This window comes from Primulina eburnea, chromosome 14, assembly GCF_022965805.1.
Source record: "Primulina eburnea isolate SZY01 chromosome 14, ASM2296580v1, whole genome shotgun sequence".
Taxonomy (NCBI): domain Eukaryota; kingdom Viridiplantae; phylum Streptophyta; class Magnoliopsida; order Lamiales; family Gesneriaceae; genus Primulina; species Primulina eburnea.
The window spans coordinates 24,605,223-24,625,173 of NC_133114.1; the positions used below are offsets into that span (position 1 = coordinate 24,605,223).

Sequence of the window (19,951 nt, forward strand, 5' to 3'; positions counted from 1 at the left end):
AACGTTTAGCGACGGTTTTTAATACTCCGTCGCCAACTGTTGGCGACGGAGTATTAAAAACCGTCGCTAAACGTTTTTTTAGTTTTTTTTAAAAAAAAGAACCGGACAGAGTGCGACAGAGGGGCGTTCACAAAATCGATTCTCCCGTCCAACCTACCGCCCCACAACACAGAAAAGTTTGAGAGAAACACAACACAGAAAAGTGAGGTTCAACTGAAGGCAAATCTGGAGATCTCGTGCAAGGTTTTTCCGTGAGCCTCAAATCCGAAGGTAACTCGATTTTATCGGAAAATTTCTCACTCCCGGTAGAATTTGTGTGTGAATGTGTTAGAAAACCTCGGGTATAAAAATATGTGCGTGAATGTAAATCGAAGTTGTTAGAAATAAAAATTTGGTTCGATGTATGTGTGAATGTAAGTGCGGCTCAAATAAAAAAATTTCTGTGCGCCTCAAAATCACAGTTTGCTTGAAACCTCACAATTTTAATGAATAAAAAGGAATTTAAATATTTAACCAAAATTAATTTTGTTCATTTCATATTGTAGAATGGAAGAAAACAGCGGCGATGAACTGCCGTACATCGATTTACCTTCGGATTTGAGGCGCACGGAAAAACCTTGCACGAGATCTCCAGATTTGCCTTCAGTTGAACCTCACTTTTCTGTGTTGTGTTTCTCTCAAACTTTTCTGTGTTGTTGGGCGGTTGGTTGGACGGAAGAATCGATTTTGTGAACGCCCCTCTGTCCCCCTCTGTCCGGTTTTCTCTTTAAAAAATTAGACATTTAGCGACGGATTTGTAAAATCCGTCGCTATTAGCGACGGATTCTTAAAAGCGAACCCAAGGGTGCAGGGTAACAGCCCTCATATATATATATATATATATATATATATATATATATATATATATATATATATATATATATATTAACAGAATTTATTATCAAGGGGAAATTGCTCCTAAATCCCTAAACCCAAACTTAACTTGTTCCTAACTCCCTAGCCATCAAAAACTCTCTTTTAACTCCCTAAACCTATAAAATTGACAAAACTACCCTTATTCTCTATTTTCTTTTAATTGATCCTCCGCGCTTCAAAAAATGGTATCAGAGCATGGTTAATTTATTTCAAACACGAAAATTTTATTATTACTAGTAATTAAATGTATGAGGAGGAGAATTTCGAAAAAATTATGAATCCGAATTTTAGTTCGAGGAGAATAATTTACAAGAACTATTCCAATATTTTGGAATATACACAAGTTTATCTAACTATTGTTAGATATCAGAAACAGGAGAACAAAGGAAATTTATCTCCTGATGAAAGACAGCAGTGTTTGCAAAACCTTGCATACACAATAGGTAGACTCTTACAGGCCGAAAAAACCAGATCTTCAAAGATCTGTTAAATATGCCAGGGACTACCATCCAGTTCGAAATTGAACTTATTTCCCTAGAAATAATTCAATTAGAACAAGAATTACAGCGAAGTACATGCTTCACTGAACTCAGAACGAAAGGTATGCGTTTACAAGGTTTAAAGAACCGTAAAAACATACTTCAAAATCTACTCAGAAGAAATTCTTCAGAGAACAATGGATCTACAGAAGATCTACGAAGAGAAGCAACAACACCCTCAGGTAAAAATTTATGATTCAGAATAATAAATTTCTGGAGATAGTACCAGACTCCTCTAAGCTCTCTCTGGATCTTAGAGAAATACAGAAAACGGTACAAAATTATGGCAATATGCTATATTATGTACCTCAAAGGATTGAAAAGGTCCTAGAGAAACAAGAAGAAATTCTTTAGATCTTAAAGGATATTCAAACAAGAATACAGAAACTAGAACAACAACCAAGTTCTAGTAGAAAAATTTCAGGAGGCTGGTTACCAACATCCTTTGGTACCGAACCTTTGTTACATCAACAAGAGAAGGCCAGAGTGGTGTCAAAACCTTTAACTGAAGAAGAAAAGATGATCAATCTAATCAAGTCTGTCTCAGAAAAGAAATTGATCTGATGACAACTTTAGAAAGGATTGGTTTGGAGGATCTACAAGAGCTTGCGGAATCTTTCGCAAATCTCAAAGTTGTAGATCTAAAGATGAATACAGCAGTAGGTGAAACACCACCTGCAATAACCTGGTCATCTTCTCAGGAACCACCAAGGGAAAGTATGGGATCTCATAATGTAAATATGAGAGAATCTCAGACTGATTTCCATACTGGTGGAGGATCACACCCAGCGGGAACAAGAGCAAGGAGAACCCAAATTCCTCTGCACCAAACACCCTATGGGAAAACTGTTTTAGATCCTATACATCCTTACGGGGTTATGCTTAACCTTGATGTATTGGACTTCAAAAACAGAGAAGATCTCATAGACGATTGGACATCTGCTATGAGGATCGCAGCAGGAACACTTGATCTCAACAAAGAAGGACTCATTAAACTTTTGGAAATGAGTCTTATGGGATCAGTAAAAATTGCTTGGGACATGACTTCATCAGACATGAAAGAGTCAGTCCTAGTTGGGGAATCTCTTAGTGAGATCGCTGGAAAGATGGCTACCGTATTCAAAGCACACTTTATAGGAGTAGACTATTTCAATAGTCAAGATACAGAGAAGAAGAAAAAATATACTCAAGCTCTGTATAGTCTTGAATTACATGATATATGTTTGGTAGATGAATACATTATGTTATTCACCAAATATAGATGGAATTCGGGAGTCGAAGAAGATATAGCTATGCAGCTTTTCTTCGCAAAAATGCCAAGCCCTTGGAGAGAAATGCTCATAAGGGAATACGTACCTGGTAATCCAGATACATTGGCAAGAAGAGCCTCTTTCCTTAAAGGAAAATTAGCAGAATGGTGTCACATGGCAGCATTACAAAAGAATTACAAACGACTAAGGGGTATCAACAAAAGAACTCCTTTGTGTTGTAAGGAAAATGATCTTCCAACAATTATTGGAAGTAAACCACAGAAGCATAAAAGGAGAAGTTTTAGGACTCATCCTTATGCACGAAGTGGAAGAAGTTCTTGGAAACCAAGAACCGTATGGTCTAGACAGAAAGCCAGATCTTATAAATCTGGACAAAGAAGCGGACCATCGAGAAGTAGGATATCATCCCAGGCATCAAGTTCATCTCGAAGTACAGGAAGAACACCTACAAAGAAAACTTTCAGAAGAGCTCATACTCGAGCTAATGAAAGTTTCAAAGATTGTAATTGCTGGACATGTGGAGCAAGAGGTCATATCTCAACCAACTGTCCAGAAAATGAGAAAAGAGGTATTAAACGCTTCGATCCTACTCCGGATATAGAAGATGCAGTTTATTACCAAGATCTCATTCAAGTATACCGATTTGAGGACATTGCCTCAGATGAGAGTATATATGAAGAAGAGGAAGTCTTAAGTCAGGAAGAATCTGATGGAACAGAATCAGAATCTGACTGAAGACGAGGTGTTTCGACACGAAACACATGAAGATTTGTCTGGGTTTTTTAGCCAGACAACAATATCTCATAACATGGTTCAAAGAATCATGAGGGAAAATCCAAGTCTACAGAGATATCAAGGTTTCTCTGCAGGACAGGTAGAAAAGCTCTTAGGAAGTCTTGGCCTAAGAAGCAGAAAGCATCATCTAATCTATAAAGTTTCTAGAAGGGAAATGGCAATCCCAATGGAACTTACAGGAAATAGAATGGAGATGCAGTTAATTCCTTCCGAAGAAATAAAGGAAGAATTACAAAAACTCAAGATAGAAGTAGCAAGGACTATGTCCTGGATTCATATAGGAGCAATCCAGATTATGATAAAGGCTACTTTCAAAGAAGGGATAGATTCACCAATTGATATCGCCATATGCGATAAAAGAATGGGGAATCTACAAGATTCAGTACTAGGAACAATCTCAGGAAACCTCTGTGCAGGAAAAATTGTAGGAGTAATCTATCCAAGGATAGCCTACAACCTGGCAGATCGAGACTTCAGCCGAGCCTTGACATTACATCAGAACTTCAAGGAAAAAAGGTTGATGAAAGAAGGCAATAGACCATATTCTATTACCTATCAGATTTCATATGCTCTATCTAATACACATCATTCTGAATTGTTTATTAGAAACGAGTTTATTGAAATCCCTGAGATATTTGGAAAAGTTGCGCAGGCAATTTATCCAGAAAGAATTGAGTTTCCTTTAATACAGGAAACAGATATCCAGATCCAAGACAAACCGATTCTACAGAGAAATCAAAGTCTTAGACTGAAACCAAGAAGACTATCTTTTCAAGGAGATAGAATTACAAGTTACAGATGGGATAAAAAGCCTGTCATAGAAACCCAACAGGAGTTGAAAAGTTTTTCTACAATAGGAAAGCTCAGATGCCCAGAATGTTGGAAGGAAGTAGAAATAGTATTTGACATTACAAAACAAAGGAATCAATTTCCTTGTAATTCAATATACTATTTGGAACAACCGATGATAGGAACTTATCAAGGACTGATTAATATCGGAGAATTGGAGGTTCATATTCAAGGAATTCCAGGAAAAGAATCAGAACGACTGATTCTTGGGCTAGAGTTTCTCGAGGAACATAAACCTTGGAAACGTCTAGAGTATGGAATGGAGTTTATGGCAGAAGATAAAATGTGGAAAATCCAATGATCACAAGTCCATTCTCCATATACATTCCAGTAGGAATGTTGTATGAACAATATAAGGCAGAATACTTTGCTGCATATATTGATTCAGGCGCTGGAATATGTACAGCAAAACGAGGAGTTTTTCCAAATAATTTGGAAGAAGAGTTACCCAAGATTGCTGGAAGAGATTTTTCCAGAAGAATCTTAATCTTATGTAAAGGGATTAAGATGGCTGAAATCATGATTGGCGGTGCTGGACAAACACCTTGGTACAAGGTAAAGACACCACCAATTTATTTTCATGATACAGGAGCTGACATATTGTTAGGAAATAATTTCCTACAAATGTTCAAATCCTATACACAGGAAAATGAGACTAGAAGATTAGTGTTCACAACACCATGTGCTCACAAAATCATAGTCCAGAGACTTAGGGAGGCATTTTACAGAAAATTGCCAATCCAGTTTCGCAGCAAGCGTGGTGATTTAGGAAAACTTCTGAACCCAAAAATGAAGGATTCAAGACGGTTTGGAGAAACAATGCTTCAGTTAAGAGCAGATAAGGAACTCCAACCAGAAGATATAGAATGCCTTAAGATAACTCTACATACAAATGAAGTAGAGTTTGAATCTAAGGTATCACTGGAAGATGTCAAGAAGAGGATCAAAGAAAATTATAACGAAGATCCCTTGGCATGGTGGGACAGAAATCAACTCAGGGCTTGCCTTAAGATCAAGGAAGGCAAAGAGTATGAATTTGTCCGTTGTAAACCCATCCCAATGAACATCATTGATCAGAGGGATATGCAGATTATAATCAAGGAACATTTGGACCTTGGATTAATCAAAGCAGGTATGTCACCATATAGCAGTCCAGGTTTTCTGGTAAGAAACCATGGTGAAATTAAACGAGGAAAACCCAGATTGGTTATTAATTATCAAGAAATTAATAAGATTCTGGAGTTTGATGGGTATTTTATACCTAGTAGAGAACACTTGATTAGTTGCATTCGCAATGCCAAGATATTCTCTAAATTTGATTGCAAGTCTGGATTCTATCAGATTCGGATGCAGGAAGAAAGCAAGAAATTCACAGCTTTCTCCACACCTCAAGGACAATATATTTGGGAAGTATTACCAATGGGATTGGCTAACTAACCCCAAATATTTCAAAAAAAGATGGATAATCTTTTCAAAGATTATTTCAAGTTTATGTTTGTTTACATCGACGATGTTTTAATAGCATCCAGAGATATGAATGAACATGTTAAACATTTGGAGATTTTCTCTAATGTTTGCAAGAAAGAAGGACTGGTTTTATCTGAAAAGAAAGCAGTCATTGCTACAAGAAAGATTGAATTCCTCGGAATTGAAATCGATGAGTCAGGAATAATTCTGCAAGAGCACATAGTAGAAAAAGTGCAGAATTTTCCAGAAAATCTCAAAGACAAGAAGCAACTTCAAAGTTTTTTAGGGGTTGTTAATTTTGCTGGGATGTTTATTAAAAACCTAGCAAAACACAGGAAGGTGTTCAGTCCATTATTAAAAAAGGATGCTAGATTTATATGGACAGACGAACACACAAAAGGACTTATCCATTTAAAGAAGGTTTGCAAAAATCTTCCAAAGATGGCTATTCCTCAAGACGAGGATGATCTGGTATTATATACCGATGCCAGTGATCATTGGTGGGCTGCAGTATTAACAAAGCTCACACCCGATGGAGAACAACCATGCAGATATTGTAGTGGGTTATTCTCAGATGCAGAAGCCATAAGATGGCATATCAACGAAAAGGAATTTTATGCAGTAAAGAGGGCTTTTGAAAAATGGCCATTATTTTTACTTGCAAAGAAATTCACTTTGAAAGTTGATAACACTCAAGTTAAAGCCTTTTTGAGGAATAAAATTGAGTCTAAACCGGAGAAGGCTAGATTATTACGATGGCAAGCTTTATGTCAAAATTATATTTTTGATATTATGATAATAAAATCTCATGAAAATATTCTTGCAGATTTTTTAACAAGAGATGGACAGCATTGACATTGATGCTATTATCAAGATGCAGAGGCATTTGAGGGAACACCTTGAAATGCTTCAAACCGAGTTCAACAAGTTAGCTGTTAACGCAGAAGTTGCGGGAAGGCTACAACAAGCTGATAAGAGAATTGTCTCTGATCGAATTACAGGATGTTTACAGGCATATACTCAGTTATGGTCTGTAACGCAAAGGCCTATCCTCCAGAGCATTGAGAGACCACTGGTTTCTCAAATGGAGAGTTTTCGAGTACAGGACTCTATACCTGTAGCGGGGGATTCAAATACCCCTTGCACAAGTGTTAAGTCGGAATCATCACGAGATGAGTCGGCTGAAACAAAAATTGAGACTCCTGATCCTTATCTTGAGTCCTCAAGTCAACCCTTCACCTCGGGGATTGAAGAGGGAGAGATCAACCTTAGGCCTCGTATGGACAAAGGCAAAGCTAAGGTTGGTACTAATGAAGGTGTAATTTCTCCATTTCAGGTTTATCAGCAAAATTGGGAGAAATTAAAAACACGAATTGGCATTAACCCAGCTACAAATAGGGTTGATGTTTCAGGAAAATATCCAAGGGTATGGATGAAACCTAATTCATATCCTAAGGAGGTTAAAGCTTGGTATGAATTTGGGGCTCTTGCCTCAGTTTATACTACATCACCCAGCTTTCCGGAAATCTCAGGTTTACCAAAGTGGATCCAGGAAGCTGTTCACGAGACTTGGGCAAACAATGATTATTTGTCCAGAGGAGATGTTTTGGAGCTATACTTCTTTAGTGCAGCACCAGAACCAGCAGGGAAAGGTTCTCACGAAGCCTTTCATTTCATCAAGCTAAGGAGGCCGGATACAAATGTCCAAAAATTTATCAAGGATCCTCCAATAGAAGAAACACCCCTGGTTGCTTCAATCACTGAAGATAACATTTCTACCAGAAGAGCTTGGGGTTTATGGGTCTGTCTTACTGAGATGGACAAAGTCAAGTTTCCGTTCAAATTCTACAATCATTCAGTGAACGGATCATTCCTGTTGAATACCATGACAGGAAAAACAACAAGTTTCGCAGAAGATTTATTTGAAAAGAAAATAAATCTCTTGTGGAACAGCAAGCTACCGGCAAGCAAAGAGACTCGCCGAAAGTTCTGTAATATGGCACACATAGGAAGATGGTCGGAGAACATCTGCTCTGAATGCCAAATACAGAAAGAACCAGAGTTCGGTAAAGGTTTCAAACCAAGATCTGATCGGAAACATTTTACCGAAGCAAGGACAAGTGGGGAAGGACCACATGCACATTTTCCTCGAGGATACAAAAAACCGAAGATTCCTCGACAAAATTAAAAAGGACATGTGACCCTCCATTACAAAAAGCAGGACCACTACCATGTGAGTGGTAGAATAAAGACAACCACTAATTAGTGGTAAAGGACAAATGGACCACCAATAACAAATGGTGGATGACTCAGCAAGCATTGGTTACCAATCTAAAAGGAATCCAATGAATAAAAGTAAATTAACTGGTCCCGAAAATTCATCCATAAATAAGGACAGAAAGGAAACCAGCTAACACACCAGAATCAAAACTTAAAAATGTATCGTGTATATTTGAAAGTTTTGAAAAGAAGAATAACATACAAGAGGAAAGAGGCAGAAGCACTGAAATGGTTAGTAAATCATTTCAAAGAATATAAAAAAGATGAGATTACTGTCGATATCCTGGAAACTCATCGTCAGTGGTATCTAAAAGAGATAAAAGAGGATGAGAAGTTGATGTCAAGATTAATAATCTAGACAGGGACCCCTCAACCACCAAATGGTCCCCAATGCAAGCTGTAAAGGCTTATGAAGATTTGAAATCCGAAGTTCAAATCCGAAGGAGCCTTCTATAAATAAGGCAGGAAGAAGGAAGTGAAGATCATCAAATATTTTCTCCATTTCTTTCATACAAGGTTGTAATATTTTCTCTTAAGTTTTATGTGTGTTAAGAGTTCAGCTATGATAAGTAGCTAAACAAGTTTCTCCTCCTCTACAGGAGGTTACTATGTAATAAATAAATGTTTGTGTTTGAATAAAAGAGATCTTTGCTCTTAGCCCCTATCATGTATTATTTTCAAAAATTGATCTTTTGCTGTACGCTCTAAGGTAGGAAACGAATTAGAGCTGTGCTAAGTATTGCTGAAGGAATCTGCTTAGAAACCATCGGTTGCGATCGTGTGGTTGGACTGTGAGGAGCAGTTCGTAAAAAACGGTGGATATAACCCGGTAGTACTCTAGTCAAAAAGGTAAAAGATTCAATTTATTTTACGGAAGCATGATGGGCCTTTTACTACAAAAAAGAAATCAATTATTTAAAATAAATATATAAGGGCAAACTTGGAAATTTGAGGGATATGGGGAGTTGAAACAAAGTTTTAATGGGGTAGGGAGTAAAGAGGAGGTTGAGAATGGAAATAGGGAGTTTTTGACAATTTCCCTTTTTATCAATAGACATATATAAGAATAACTATAATAAATTAAATTTATTGAAATTTTATAATTTTACACTAATTACAAATATTTTAACATACTTCTTATTTATATTTAGGTACAAATAATTGTCTTGTTTATTTTTTGTCAAAAACAAATTTGATATATTTTTTTAAATAAATATATTGAATTGACTTAAATAATTGGAGTTTATTTACCATAAATTTAATACTAAATTATTTATCGTCTTTCATAAAATAAATCTTAAAAAGTCACAATAATACATTACAAAATGCATAGAGCTTTATGAAAAAGTTTACAAATGTCAAAAAAATCTTGCAAAATAATTCTACAAGATTATGTGAAAATTTTTAAAAATCTTTGAGATTATGAAGTCGGTAGACAATCTATCAAACCACAAAAGTCTATTATTTAAAAAAAGATCAACAAATCTCTACAACGAATACACTCTTTAGGATTTTGAATTTGTATGTCCAAATGTGTTTAGAGTTTAGAAATATGTTTTTAATTAAGGTTGCATTTGTTTGCATTTAAGTATGTTTTTTGAAGTATTTAGTCTTAAATAATTCACTAAATACAGGATTTAAAATATCTTGGTTTTGCTCGAAAAATGATTTGATCGTGAAGTTCAATGATTGAAAAATAAGTAAATGAATTTGAAAAGCATCCAAAATAAGTAAATGAATCTGAAAAGCACCCAAATAATTATAAATAAATTTGAATTAGAGGTTTCGAAAAAAAAAATCCATTAAACTTTTAGATCTCTACTCCAATAAAATTTTAGCATATTTAAACTTCCATAATATTTATAAAAGCAAAATCTGCTAAAAAAAATAACACACAAAACATTCTCCCATTCGATTGAGAACAAATCTCCCAAATTTTCCTGTCAACCAAATAATTAAAATAAATCTAACGTAGAGATTTCAAATAAAAAATCCACCAATATTTATATTTTTTATTTATATAGTTTGCATGAGACACATATAAACTACATATCATAATTAATAAAACGTAAAATATTATTAAAATAAAAATGATTTATAACATAAAAATCAATAAAACTCAAAATAACGGTTGGCTTGCATGACACTACTTTAATAGTTGGAATATCTCTATGTTCATACCAATGAAACATGGTACACGTCATCACAAATATTAGTCTCAAACTCAACGACATTTATCATTCTTTTAGGCGGCTAGATTGATTAGGAATGTATTTAGAATATAAAATAAGTAAATATGTGTTTCATGATATCCATCAAATGTACAATTTCATATTTTATAATAGTATATTATAGGTCTTTATATATATGTTTTGCCACAAGAACGTAAATTTTATTAAAATAAATATTGCTTGTACATAGAGTAAATAAAATGACTTAACCAACAATTGATTTACAAAGAACCTATTCTAACAATCTTTTACTTACCTTAGAGCCAACTACTCAAAAGTTTCAAAATCATTGCCTCGCGAAGCTTCTGGAACAGTGTTCCTGGTAAGGGTTTCGTAAGTGGATTAATAATCATGTTATTTGCATAGGTGACTCTTTCCACCACTATGTCTCCACTTCCGTCAATCTCTCTGATAATGTGAAACTTCCTTAGTAAATATTTGGATCGCTGATGAGACATTGGTGTTGGAATTATTTTGTGGGCTTACATAATTTAATTAATTGTACATGGACACGCTATCTAATAAAGGGCCCAATAAAGTGATCTAATTAATTATGGGTTTCCAAAGTATTAAATAAATTGGTATGGTCCACCTTATGTGTAGAAACACAGCCCAATTAGGTCTTCTATGATGGGTTGAAGACTGCAAAGGTTATATAAGGTTATGGTCCCCGATGCACAGAGAACATAACACAGAATACATACGGCACATGTACTCTAGATCTCTCTCCTTCTCCCATCAAAGGCAAGAATAAGGTGGTTGATTCTTTGTTGTCTTGGAAGATTCATAACTCCGACGCTAAATCGAACAATGGATTCTGGTACGTGTTTACTGTTATTCATATTTTTCGATAATTCGACATGAATTCCTGGCGTGTTGTGATATATGGATTTAATCACATGATTTATATATTTAATATTATTAAATCTCCAACAAATGGTATCAGAGCCACGTTCATGTTGAATTGTTAGAATTTTTTTTTAATTGATGGATCGAAAAAGAAAAATATGTTTTATTCCCAGATTTGATGCAATTTTCTAGGATATAAAGTTTTTGGATTCAGATCTGATTTTTTCTTAAAATTTTCTGAATTTGGATCTGAATAAATTTATTTTCTTTGAATCTAGTATTTTCGAATTTTACATCCAAAATTCAGATTTATTTTCGATTTTTTTTAAAAAAATAAAAATAAAAATCGAAATCCGATTTTTCGTTTTTTTGGTATGGGTCGCCGGATTTAGGCAAATCGGCCGTTCTCCGGCACATTTTCGGCGGTGAATCCTTGGGCGTTTTGTTCTTCACACTTTTTCGCTCCATAAACCTCCATCCATTAGCCGTAAAAGCTTCTGTACCGATCGAATTTGGTTGAGATTTCTTCATGATGCGCGAGTTCATGCGATTTTTTTCTTGGCCATATTCCGGCCGATTTTCGGCCTGATTTTGATCGGATTCTGTTCTAATGTGGTCGCCACCTTATGGGTCGTCTTTTCCCTGCAGTTGGTCGGAGTTCGGGCGGCGGCCGCGGCGGCTAGCGGCTGCTGCGCGATTTTGGGTTAGGGTTTCGATTTTTGGGTTCAATTTAAGGCCTTGTTTGGTTGTCCAAATTTTGAAATCCAAAATTTTGACCATTTATTCAATTTTGACTTCCGCAATTCTGATTTGTAAAATTAAATTCGACCATTTCGAGATTTAATTGCATGAAATAAAATTAATATGGAATTATTCATTATTTTATCATCTTCGTTTATTTCGATAAAATATTTGTAGATGAATAATTATGAGGTGCAAATATTTTATTTCTTGCAAATTTGGTCTCCATGCTCTATTTGGCCCAATTCAAGTAAATTAAATTATATTGTGAAAATTTAATTTAAGTTGATATCTTGTATCAAAAATTTGGTTAAATTTAAATTATATGTTAATAAAGTGATTTTTTGAGATATGTAGATATTGTTCAAGTTCAAAATAAATTGTGTTTCAATTTATGCGAAAAAATAGTCGGCCCAAAGAAAGACTATTTTTTGGCCCAATTTCAAACACAATAGATGATTTTTAAAGTGCATTTAGATCTATGCGGAAATTAATCGGCCCAAAGGAAGATTATTTTCTGGCCAGATTTTAGATTCAATATATCTTTTTCAAGTGCATTTATATCTATGCGAAAAATAGCCGGCCCAAAGGAAGACTATTTTTTGGCCAGATTGCAGACTAAAAAAAATAATAATAAATAAATAAATAAATAAAATTTTTGTTTATATCTATGCAGAAAATAATTGGCCCAAAGGAACGTTATTTTTTGGTCAGATTATAAGCACATAATTATGTGGTCTTAAAGCGTGTCAAAACTATGCAGAAATTAATCGGCCTAAAGGAAGATTATTTTCTTGCCAGATTGTAGACACATTATATGATATTAAATTGTGTTAAATTTATGCGGAAAATGATCGACCCAAAAGAAGGTCATTTTCTGGCCAAATTTTAGCACAATATGTGGTACTAAATATGTGATAATTTCGGATTTATCCATGCATGCAATTGTGGGTCCAAAGAAAGGCATATTGTTGGCCAGATTTATTATCAATATTTAATAACCATGATATTTGAGTGTACAACTTACAAATTGTTATTTTTGTTCAAAGACTAAATATCAATGTTGTGCTAGGTACTTTTTTTTTATGGCACACCACCAGCATGCTTATATTTTGTGATTTATTTAATTTAAATATATGAATGAACTATATTTCATTGTGAGTTTTTTGTTCTATTTTGTTATAGCATCTTCTATATCTACCAATCTGAACAACATTTTAGTACTTAATGGTTCAAACTTCAAGAAATGGAAAGAGCATGTTATGATAGTGCTCGGCTGCATGGATTTGGACTATGCGCTAAGGGAAGATCGCCCCGGTCTTTTGACCAGTTCAAGAACTGCTGATCAAAAGGGTTCTTTGGAAAAGTGGGAGCGATCAAATCGCATGAGTCTGATGATTATGAAACATTCCATTCCAGATACTATAAGGGGTGCAATTCCTGAAGAAAATGATACTAAAGAGTTCCTTACTCAAATAGCAGATCGTTTCACTGCAAACGAAAAGGTCGAGACAAGTACTATTCTGAATAAACTTATCTCAATGCGGTACAAAGAGAAAGGGAACATAAGGGAGTACATAATGGAAATGTCAAATCTTGTGACTCGACTAAAAGCATTCAAGTTGGAATTGTCGGAAGACATAGTCGTGCATTTAGTCTTGATCTCTCTGCCTGCGCAATTTAATCAATTCAAAATAAGTTATAATACCCAGAAGGAAAAGTGGACTTTGAATGAGCTTATTGCGCAGTGCGTTCAGGAGGAGGAGAGATTGAAACAAGATGTGATTGAAAGTGCTCACTTGACATCTAACTATCAAGGTAATTGCATCAATAAGAAAAAGAAATGGAGCAATAAGGAAGGAAACTCTAGGACTTCACATCATATGGAGCAACAGAAACAAGATAAAGTGATCACTTGTTTCTTTTGCAAAAGGACTGATGGGCATGTGAAGAAGGATTGTCCCAAATACGCCAATTGGCGTGCAAAGAAAGGGTTGCCTAAGGAGCCGGTTGCCAACTGATGGTGAAAGATACATCTTATGGAAAATGACAATAAAACTGTTGGTGTTTTTTCTTTAAAGCTTTATTTAAGAACTGAGTTTTTTATTTTCTGGTATTTGAATTTGAAAAATGAAATTTGATTTTAGTTTCATGTTTGAACAAATCAAGTTTTTCCTTTATCTATATGGTATTTTCAATTTTTCGGAATTCTAATATGGTCGGTATGTGTTCCTTGATTGATAAAAGCTTGATAAATTGAACATCAATATTTTAAATGACATTGAGATTATGCATGCATGAAATTTTGAAGTTAAATGCAAATTAATTTTTTATGTTGACTTTAGTGGGAGTGAGTAAATTGGAAAGTCAACATTGAGAAAAATATATTGATGTTTATGTCCACATATATGGTGGTATAAATTTTATCATGTGGTAATCTCATTCGGATTTATAGAGAACATTGTTTAGATATTGTGAACATCATTAGAATGTTGGGCAAATATTTAAGAAACCCGACATTGGATTATTAATCGGGTTATGCGGTACATAAAGTGAACCAAAGATTTTATGCTTACACATCGGAAATCTGACATTTGGAAATAGTTGGATATTTGGAATCCGAAAGAAGTTGCGGAATTTTATCATCGGTAATGATCATTGGTCTAAGAAACCATTGACGATCAATTGTGATAATAAAGCCGCTATATTATACTTAAAGAACAATTGAAACTTGTCAAAGTCAAAATATATTGATATGAAGTTTCCAGTTCGAAGAAAATAATTCAGAGTGGTTATGTGTCAGTTGAGCGTGTTATTGCAAACTCTATAATTACGGATGTGTTTGTCATGGGTTGGCCACCCAAGATTTTTTGGGCATGTGACACACATTGGTGTTGTCCATATAGTTGATATGCATGTACAGTGGGAGTTTGTATTTTGTTTAACCATTGACTCATTTGACATGATTTAAGTTTCTGTACAGACTAAGGTTTATTTGAATTACTCTGAAATAAAGTGATGACTTTCATTGCGGTTTAGCATTTGGTTGAAAGTCTATTATTGGACGCTTTGAGTCATTAGGAGGACCAGTTGGAAATGCAGGTTTCTAGGATCACATTTATGTATTTCCATGCTATACATCCATACTTGATCTATGTTATTGATTATGCTAATATTGTGATCATTGATGGGTATAGTGATTTTAAATGTAGCGATGACTGCTTTGGTTCAATATTGGTATAATTGATAGACCAGATTGTTAAGGAATATTTTGGTTTAGATAGCAAGAGCTCAATCCAGTTTTTGCATGTACAATATCCGGATAACTTATGTGGCCTAAATGGGATATTGTTGGAATTATTTTGTGGGCTCACATAATTTAATTAATTGTACATGGACACGCTATCTAATAAAGGGCCCAATAAAGTGATCTAATTAATTATGGGTTTCCAAAGTATTAAATAAATTGATATGGTCCACCTTATGTGTAGAAACCCAGCCCAATTAGGTCTTCTATGATGGGTTGAAGACTGCTAAGGTTATATAAGGTTATGGTCCCCGAGGCACAGAGAACATAACACAGAATACATACGGCACATGTATTCTAGATCTCTCTCCTTCTCCTATCAAAGGCAAGAATAAGGTGGTTGATTCTCTGTTGTCTTGGAAGATCCATAACTCCGACGCTAGATCGAACAATGGATTCTGGTACGTGTTTACTGTTATTCATATTTTTCGATAATTCGACATGAATTTCTGGCGTGTTGTGATATATGGATTTAATCACATGATTTATATATTTAATATTATTAAATCTCCAACAATTGGTTCTTTTGTTTACACAACAACATCAGTTTTTTTGTAGTACATCATGACTGGATTAACTCGAATGAGAATTACGTCCAAATTTTGACGAAATTCTTCATCCAAACACCCTCATTTGCAGTAGTTGATGCTACAATGTATTCTTACTCAGCGAAGAATCTGTTGTGGAGTCTTGCTTGAAAATATTCTAAGAGACAACACCTCCATTTAACATGAATATGAATATAGAAATCAACTTTGAATCCCCATGTCCCATTGAAAGCTATCCAAGTGGAACTACTGGGAAATTAGATATAAGTAGTAGTACATACATAATATTTTAACAAGTAATATGCTCTGAAATGAAACAAGTGGAACTATTAAATTTAGCTCGAGTTCACAATAAATTTTAAAATTGTATATTGATCCCTTTTAAACTCTATCTTCAATCCTAAGAATAATTATTAATACATGAGGCGTGAATACAAAATCCATATAATATCTTATTATTAAACATAATATTTTAACAAGTAATATGCTCTGAAATGAAACATGTCGAACGATATTCTCAATTAAGATAAGAGATCTTATTCCAAACTTTTGATTTATCATAGTAAATATCCACATCTAAATATCTAAAAATACATTGATGTACTAATCATAATAGTAATGTTTCGGTATATATTACAAAGACAAAAACTTGTGTGAGACGATATCACGGGTCGTATTTTGTGAGACAAGTCTCTTATTTGGGTCATTTATGAAAATGTATTACTTTTTATGTTAAGAGTATTATTTTTTATTGTGAATATCGGTAGGGTTGACCCGTTTCACAGATAAAGATTTGTGAGATTATTTCACAAGAGACTTACTCTATTACAAAAAACTTCTATTAGCTCGTTTTATGAGTTAAATTTTTAGACGAATCTCTTACCTACTAGACCAATAAAAAAAATATTTATGTCTAAATATTATTTTTTGTTCCAAATATGGATCGAGTCTACCAATCGCACGTATATAGATTCGTGAGATAATCTCACGAGAAATCTACTCAATATATTATACCATATTTGTAAAATATAAGATAAAGTATAGTTTCATATTTTCATTTAGTAATGATTTCTACAATATTGTTTAAATTTTTAAAAAAATGAAAATATGAAATAATGAGATTATTTTAGGTAAAGTAAAAAAATATCATCAAGCCAACATTTTAGTGATGAAAGCGGTATAAAACTCTTTCCATTAATAAAAAAAAGTGTTAATTTGATGTCGCACGTAAAAAAAAATTCATCCAACAAAGTTTACTTTTAGGCAAAAACTTGTGTGAGACGGTTTCACGGATCGTATTTGTGAGACGGATCTCTTATTTGGGTCATCCATCAGAAAGTATTACTTTTTATGCTAAGAGTATTACTCTTTATTGTGAATATGAGTAGAGTTGACCCGTCTCACAGATTAAGATCCGTGAGACGGTCTCACGTGAGACTCACTCTTACTTTTATAAGATTTCTCGATCGATTAACACTAATACATATAAATTTCATTGTTTTAAAGATGGTAATAAAAATACCACGACTCTCTTCGCATGCGAACCCCAGAGTTCTTCTAATTTACACTCAAATTAAATATAAAAATAAAGAGTGGTTGATTTTTATTCTTGAGACGAGTCAATCATGTCAATATTTATAATAAAAAATAATATTTTGACAAAAAAATAATTTTGAGTGACTAGATTTGTCTTACAAATTGATCAATAAAAATATCAGATAAGATTTTTTTTGTAAAAATAAATAGTTTTCAAAATAAATAAAAAAATAATAATTATAAAAGATACGTGTCCCTTAGCCCTTAGTTCTAGCTGTTTCCATTTCCACAGGACAGCCACCTTAAGTTAATTCATCAAGAAAATAAATTAAGAACATAAACCCAACGCATCCGGCAAAATCTAGGCCGATCATTCACCTGCCCATATAAATCAACAGCCAAGATTCGACCTCCCTTTCAAACCCCACCCCCCCCACCCCCTCTCACATAAAGGTCCCTAACCAGATTCTCCTTCACAATTCAAGATTCATTCAGCAGACTGTTGCTCGAATCCTCGACACACACTTGGCCTGTAAATCTATAGATTCGCTTTGCTGTAACTATACCTCTGCTGATGGCGGATCATATCAAGGAAGATGTGAAAAAGGAGGAATCTTTTATGGAAAAGATTGCCGACAAAATCCGTGGTGACGATTCTTCGTCGTCGTCTGATTCTGAGAGTGAGAAGCCGGCGGGGTTTAAGGATAAGGCGTACCGTCTCTTTGGGAGGGAGAAGCCTGTTCACAAAGTCTTCGGCGGTGGCAAAGGTCAGTCAGAATAGAGAAGAAAAAAGAAAAAATCCGTTTAAAGTTTTAGTTAATTTTGCGTGCGTGTGTGTGGATGTATGTATGTATTTTTTTGGAATTTTTTGCTATATTCTGAAATATCGAACCTGTGAAGTTTTTGAAATTTCTGTGTTCTTTTATTTTTAGGATGAAATTTTTAATTTTTTTCAAGATTTTGAATTGATCGTTTTTTATGCGGGGAATTTTCCTTTTCGTGGACCCTTTTTAGTTGTACAAATTTTGATTAGTTTCCATCTCTGCTTTTTTTTTTTTTTTTGGGTTCTTATTCCTAAAGTTGGATCCAGATCTGGTTAGTGAAATTGAAGGGATGGTACTGATTAATTTTCTAATTTCGTGTTAAAAACTTGAAGTGGAAATCCACTCGAGATGTATGAACTCTAGGAACGTTAATCATTTATGTTCGATTAGTCAGTTGAGATATTTGAAGCTAAACATGTAATCTAAATGAAACGTCCTGGAAATATTCTGCTGTAGCATGTATCTGAAATTGATCTTTAATGTTCTTGATTCTTAGTGGCTGACTTGTTCCTATGGAAGGACAAGAAACTTTCGGCTGGAGTGCTTGCTGGGGCAACGGCGATCTGGGTTTTGTTCGATGTCGTTGAATACCATCTGCTCACATTGGTCTGCCATAGTTTGATTCTTGTGTTGGCTCTCTTGTTCTTGTGGTCAAATGCTACCACTTTTATCAATAAGTAAGATGTCTATCTATTTACTTTGATGTATTGCGTGAATGGGATGCTAATGATTGGTGTTCTGCTTCTCGTTTAGGTCTCCACCACGAATCCCAAAAGTAGAGATTCCCGAAGATTCGACTAGGCAATTTGCATCTGATCTGAGGGTTGAGATCAATCGGGCATTTTCTGTTCTCAGGGACATTGCGATGGGAAGGGATTTGAAGAAGTTTCTCTTGGTATGTTGTTCCTTCACTTGAAAATTGACTGGTTCCTATGGCTCTCTTGGCTAATGAGATAAGTTCATTTGTAATTTTTCGAATTTTGATTTAGCTGTAAATGGATCTATTACTGAAGATCTTACCACTGTAATCCCATGCAAGTTTCTAAAAGTAGATTACATTATTATATCAAATTTCAGTTCATGGTTTCTTTAACCTCTAATCTACTAGTATGTCGCGATAAGTGAAACTGAGTGGTACTATGTAGTAATTTGTATTATATATCTTTGTTACATTTTGAACTCATTCTTCTACACCAAATGCTGTTACTAAGCAGGTGATTGCTGGCTTGTGGGTCGCATCATTTGTCGGAAGTTGCTGTGATTTCTTGACCCTACTTTACATAAGTATGTCTGAGAATCAATATGTTGTTAACTAAACTGTCATTATTTATCAAAATGATCATGTTCTAACACAATCTTCATTTTATAAACAGTTGTTGTGTTGATGTTCACTGTGCCTGTGTTTTACGAGAAGTATGAACACCAGGTGGACTCTTTAGCTGAGAAGGCAAGTGCCGAGTTTAATAAACAGTACGCAGTGTTCGATGCTAAAGTTCTGAGGAAGATTCCAAGAGGGCCATTGAAAGACAAGAAGGCAGCTTGAGCACATGTCATGTACGCATTTTGTGGAGGTTCGACATGTGCATCTGCTATTCAGGTTTCGTGAGGGTGTCATAATGTTTACATATGTTTGGATGATATGCTATCTTTTTTCGATTTCGTTTAGGATCCTAAGTACCTCGTCAGGATGAAATTTGGAATGTTACACAACACGCATATTCGACAGTGGTGTGAGTTTCTGTGGTTGATTGTACTTGGCGTGGCTCATCGTAATGTAATACATTTTGTTCTTGCTTTTA

At 34.6% G+C, this 19,951-nt stretch overlaps 1 protein-coding gene across 1 annotated transcript; it reads left to right on the forward strand.

Annotated features, from left to right (window-relative positions):
• The first annotated feature begins 17,751 nt into the window (after positions 1-17,751).
• Positions 17,752-19,951, forward strand: LOC140812427 (reticulon-like protein B5). The gene is made up of 5 exons (XM_073170687.1): positions 17,752-18,095; positions 18,649-18,829; positions 18,906-19,047; positions 19,367-19,436; positions 19,526-19,951. The coding sequence occupies exons 1-5, from the start codon at positions 17,903-17,905 to the stop codon at positions 19,693-19,695; spliced, it is 756 nt and encodes a 251-aa protein (XP_073026788.1). The 5' UTR covers positions 17,752-17,902; the 3' UTR covers positions 19,696-19,951.

What these genes read in the sequence shown, in the direction of transcription:
- LOC140812427 (XM_073170687.1), top strand. Translation starts at nt 17,903, where the DNA reads ATGGCGGATCATATCAAGGAAGATGTGAAAAAGGAGGAATCTTTTATG. An exon ending in AGTCTTCGGCGGTGGCAAAG is followed by an intron (nt 18,096 to 18,648) that starts GTCAGTCAGAAT and finishes CTTGATTCTTAG; the next exon opens with TGGCTGACTTGTTCCTATGG. An exon ending in ATTTGAAGAAGTTTCTCTTG is followed by an intron (nt 19,048 to 19,366) that starts GTATGTTGTTCC and finishes GTTACTAAGCAG; the next exon opens with GTGATTGCTGGCTTGTGGGT.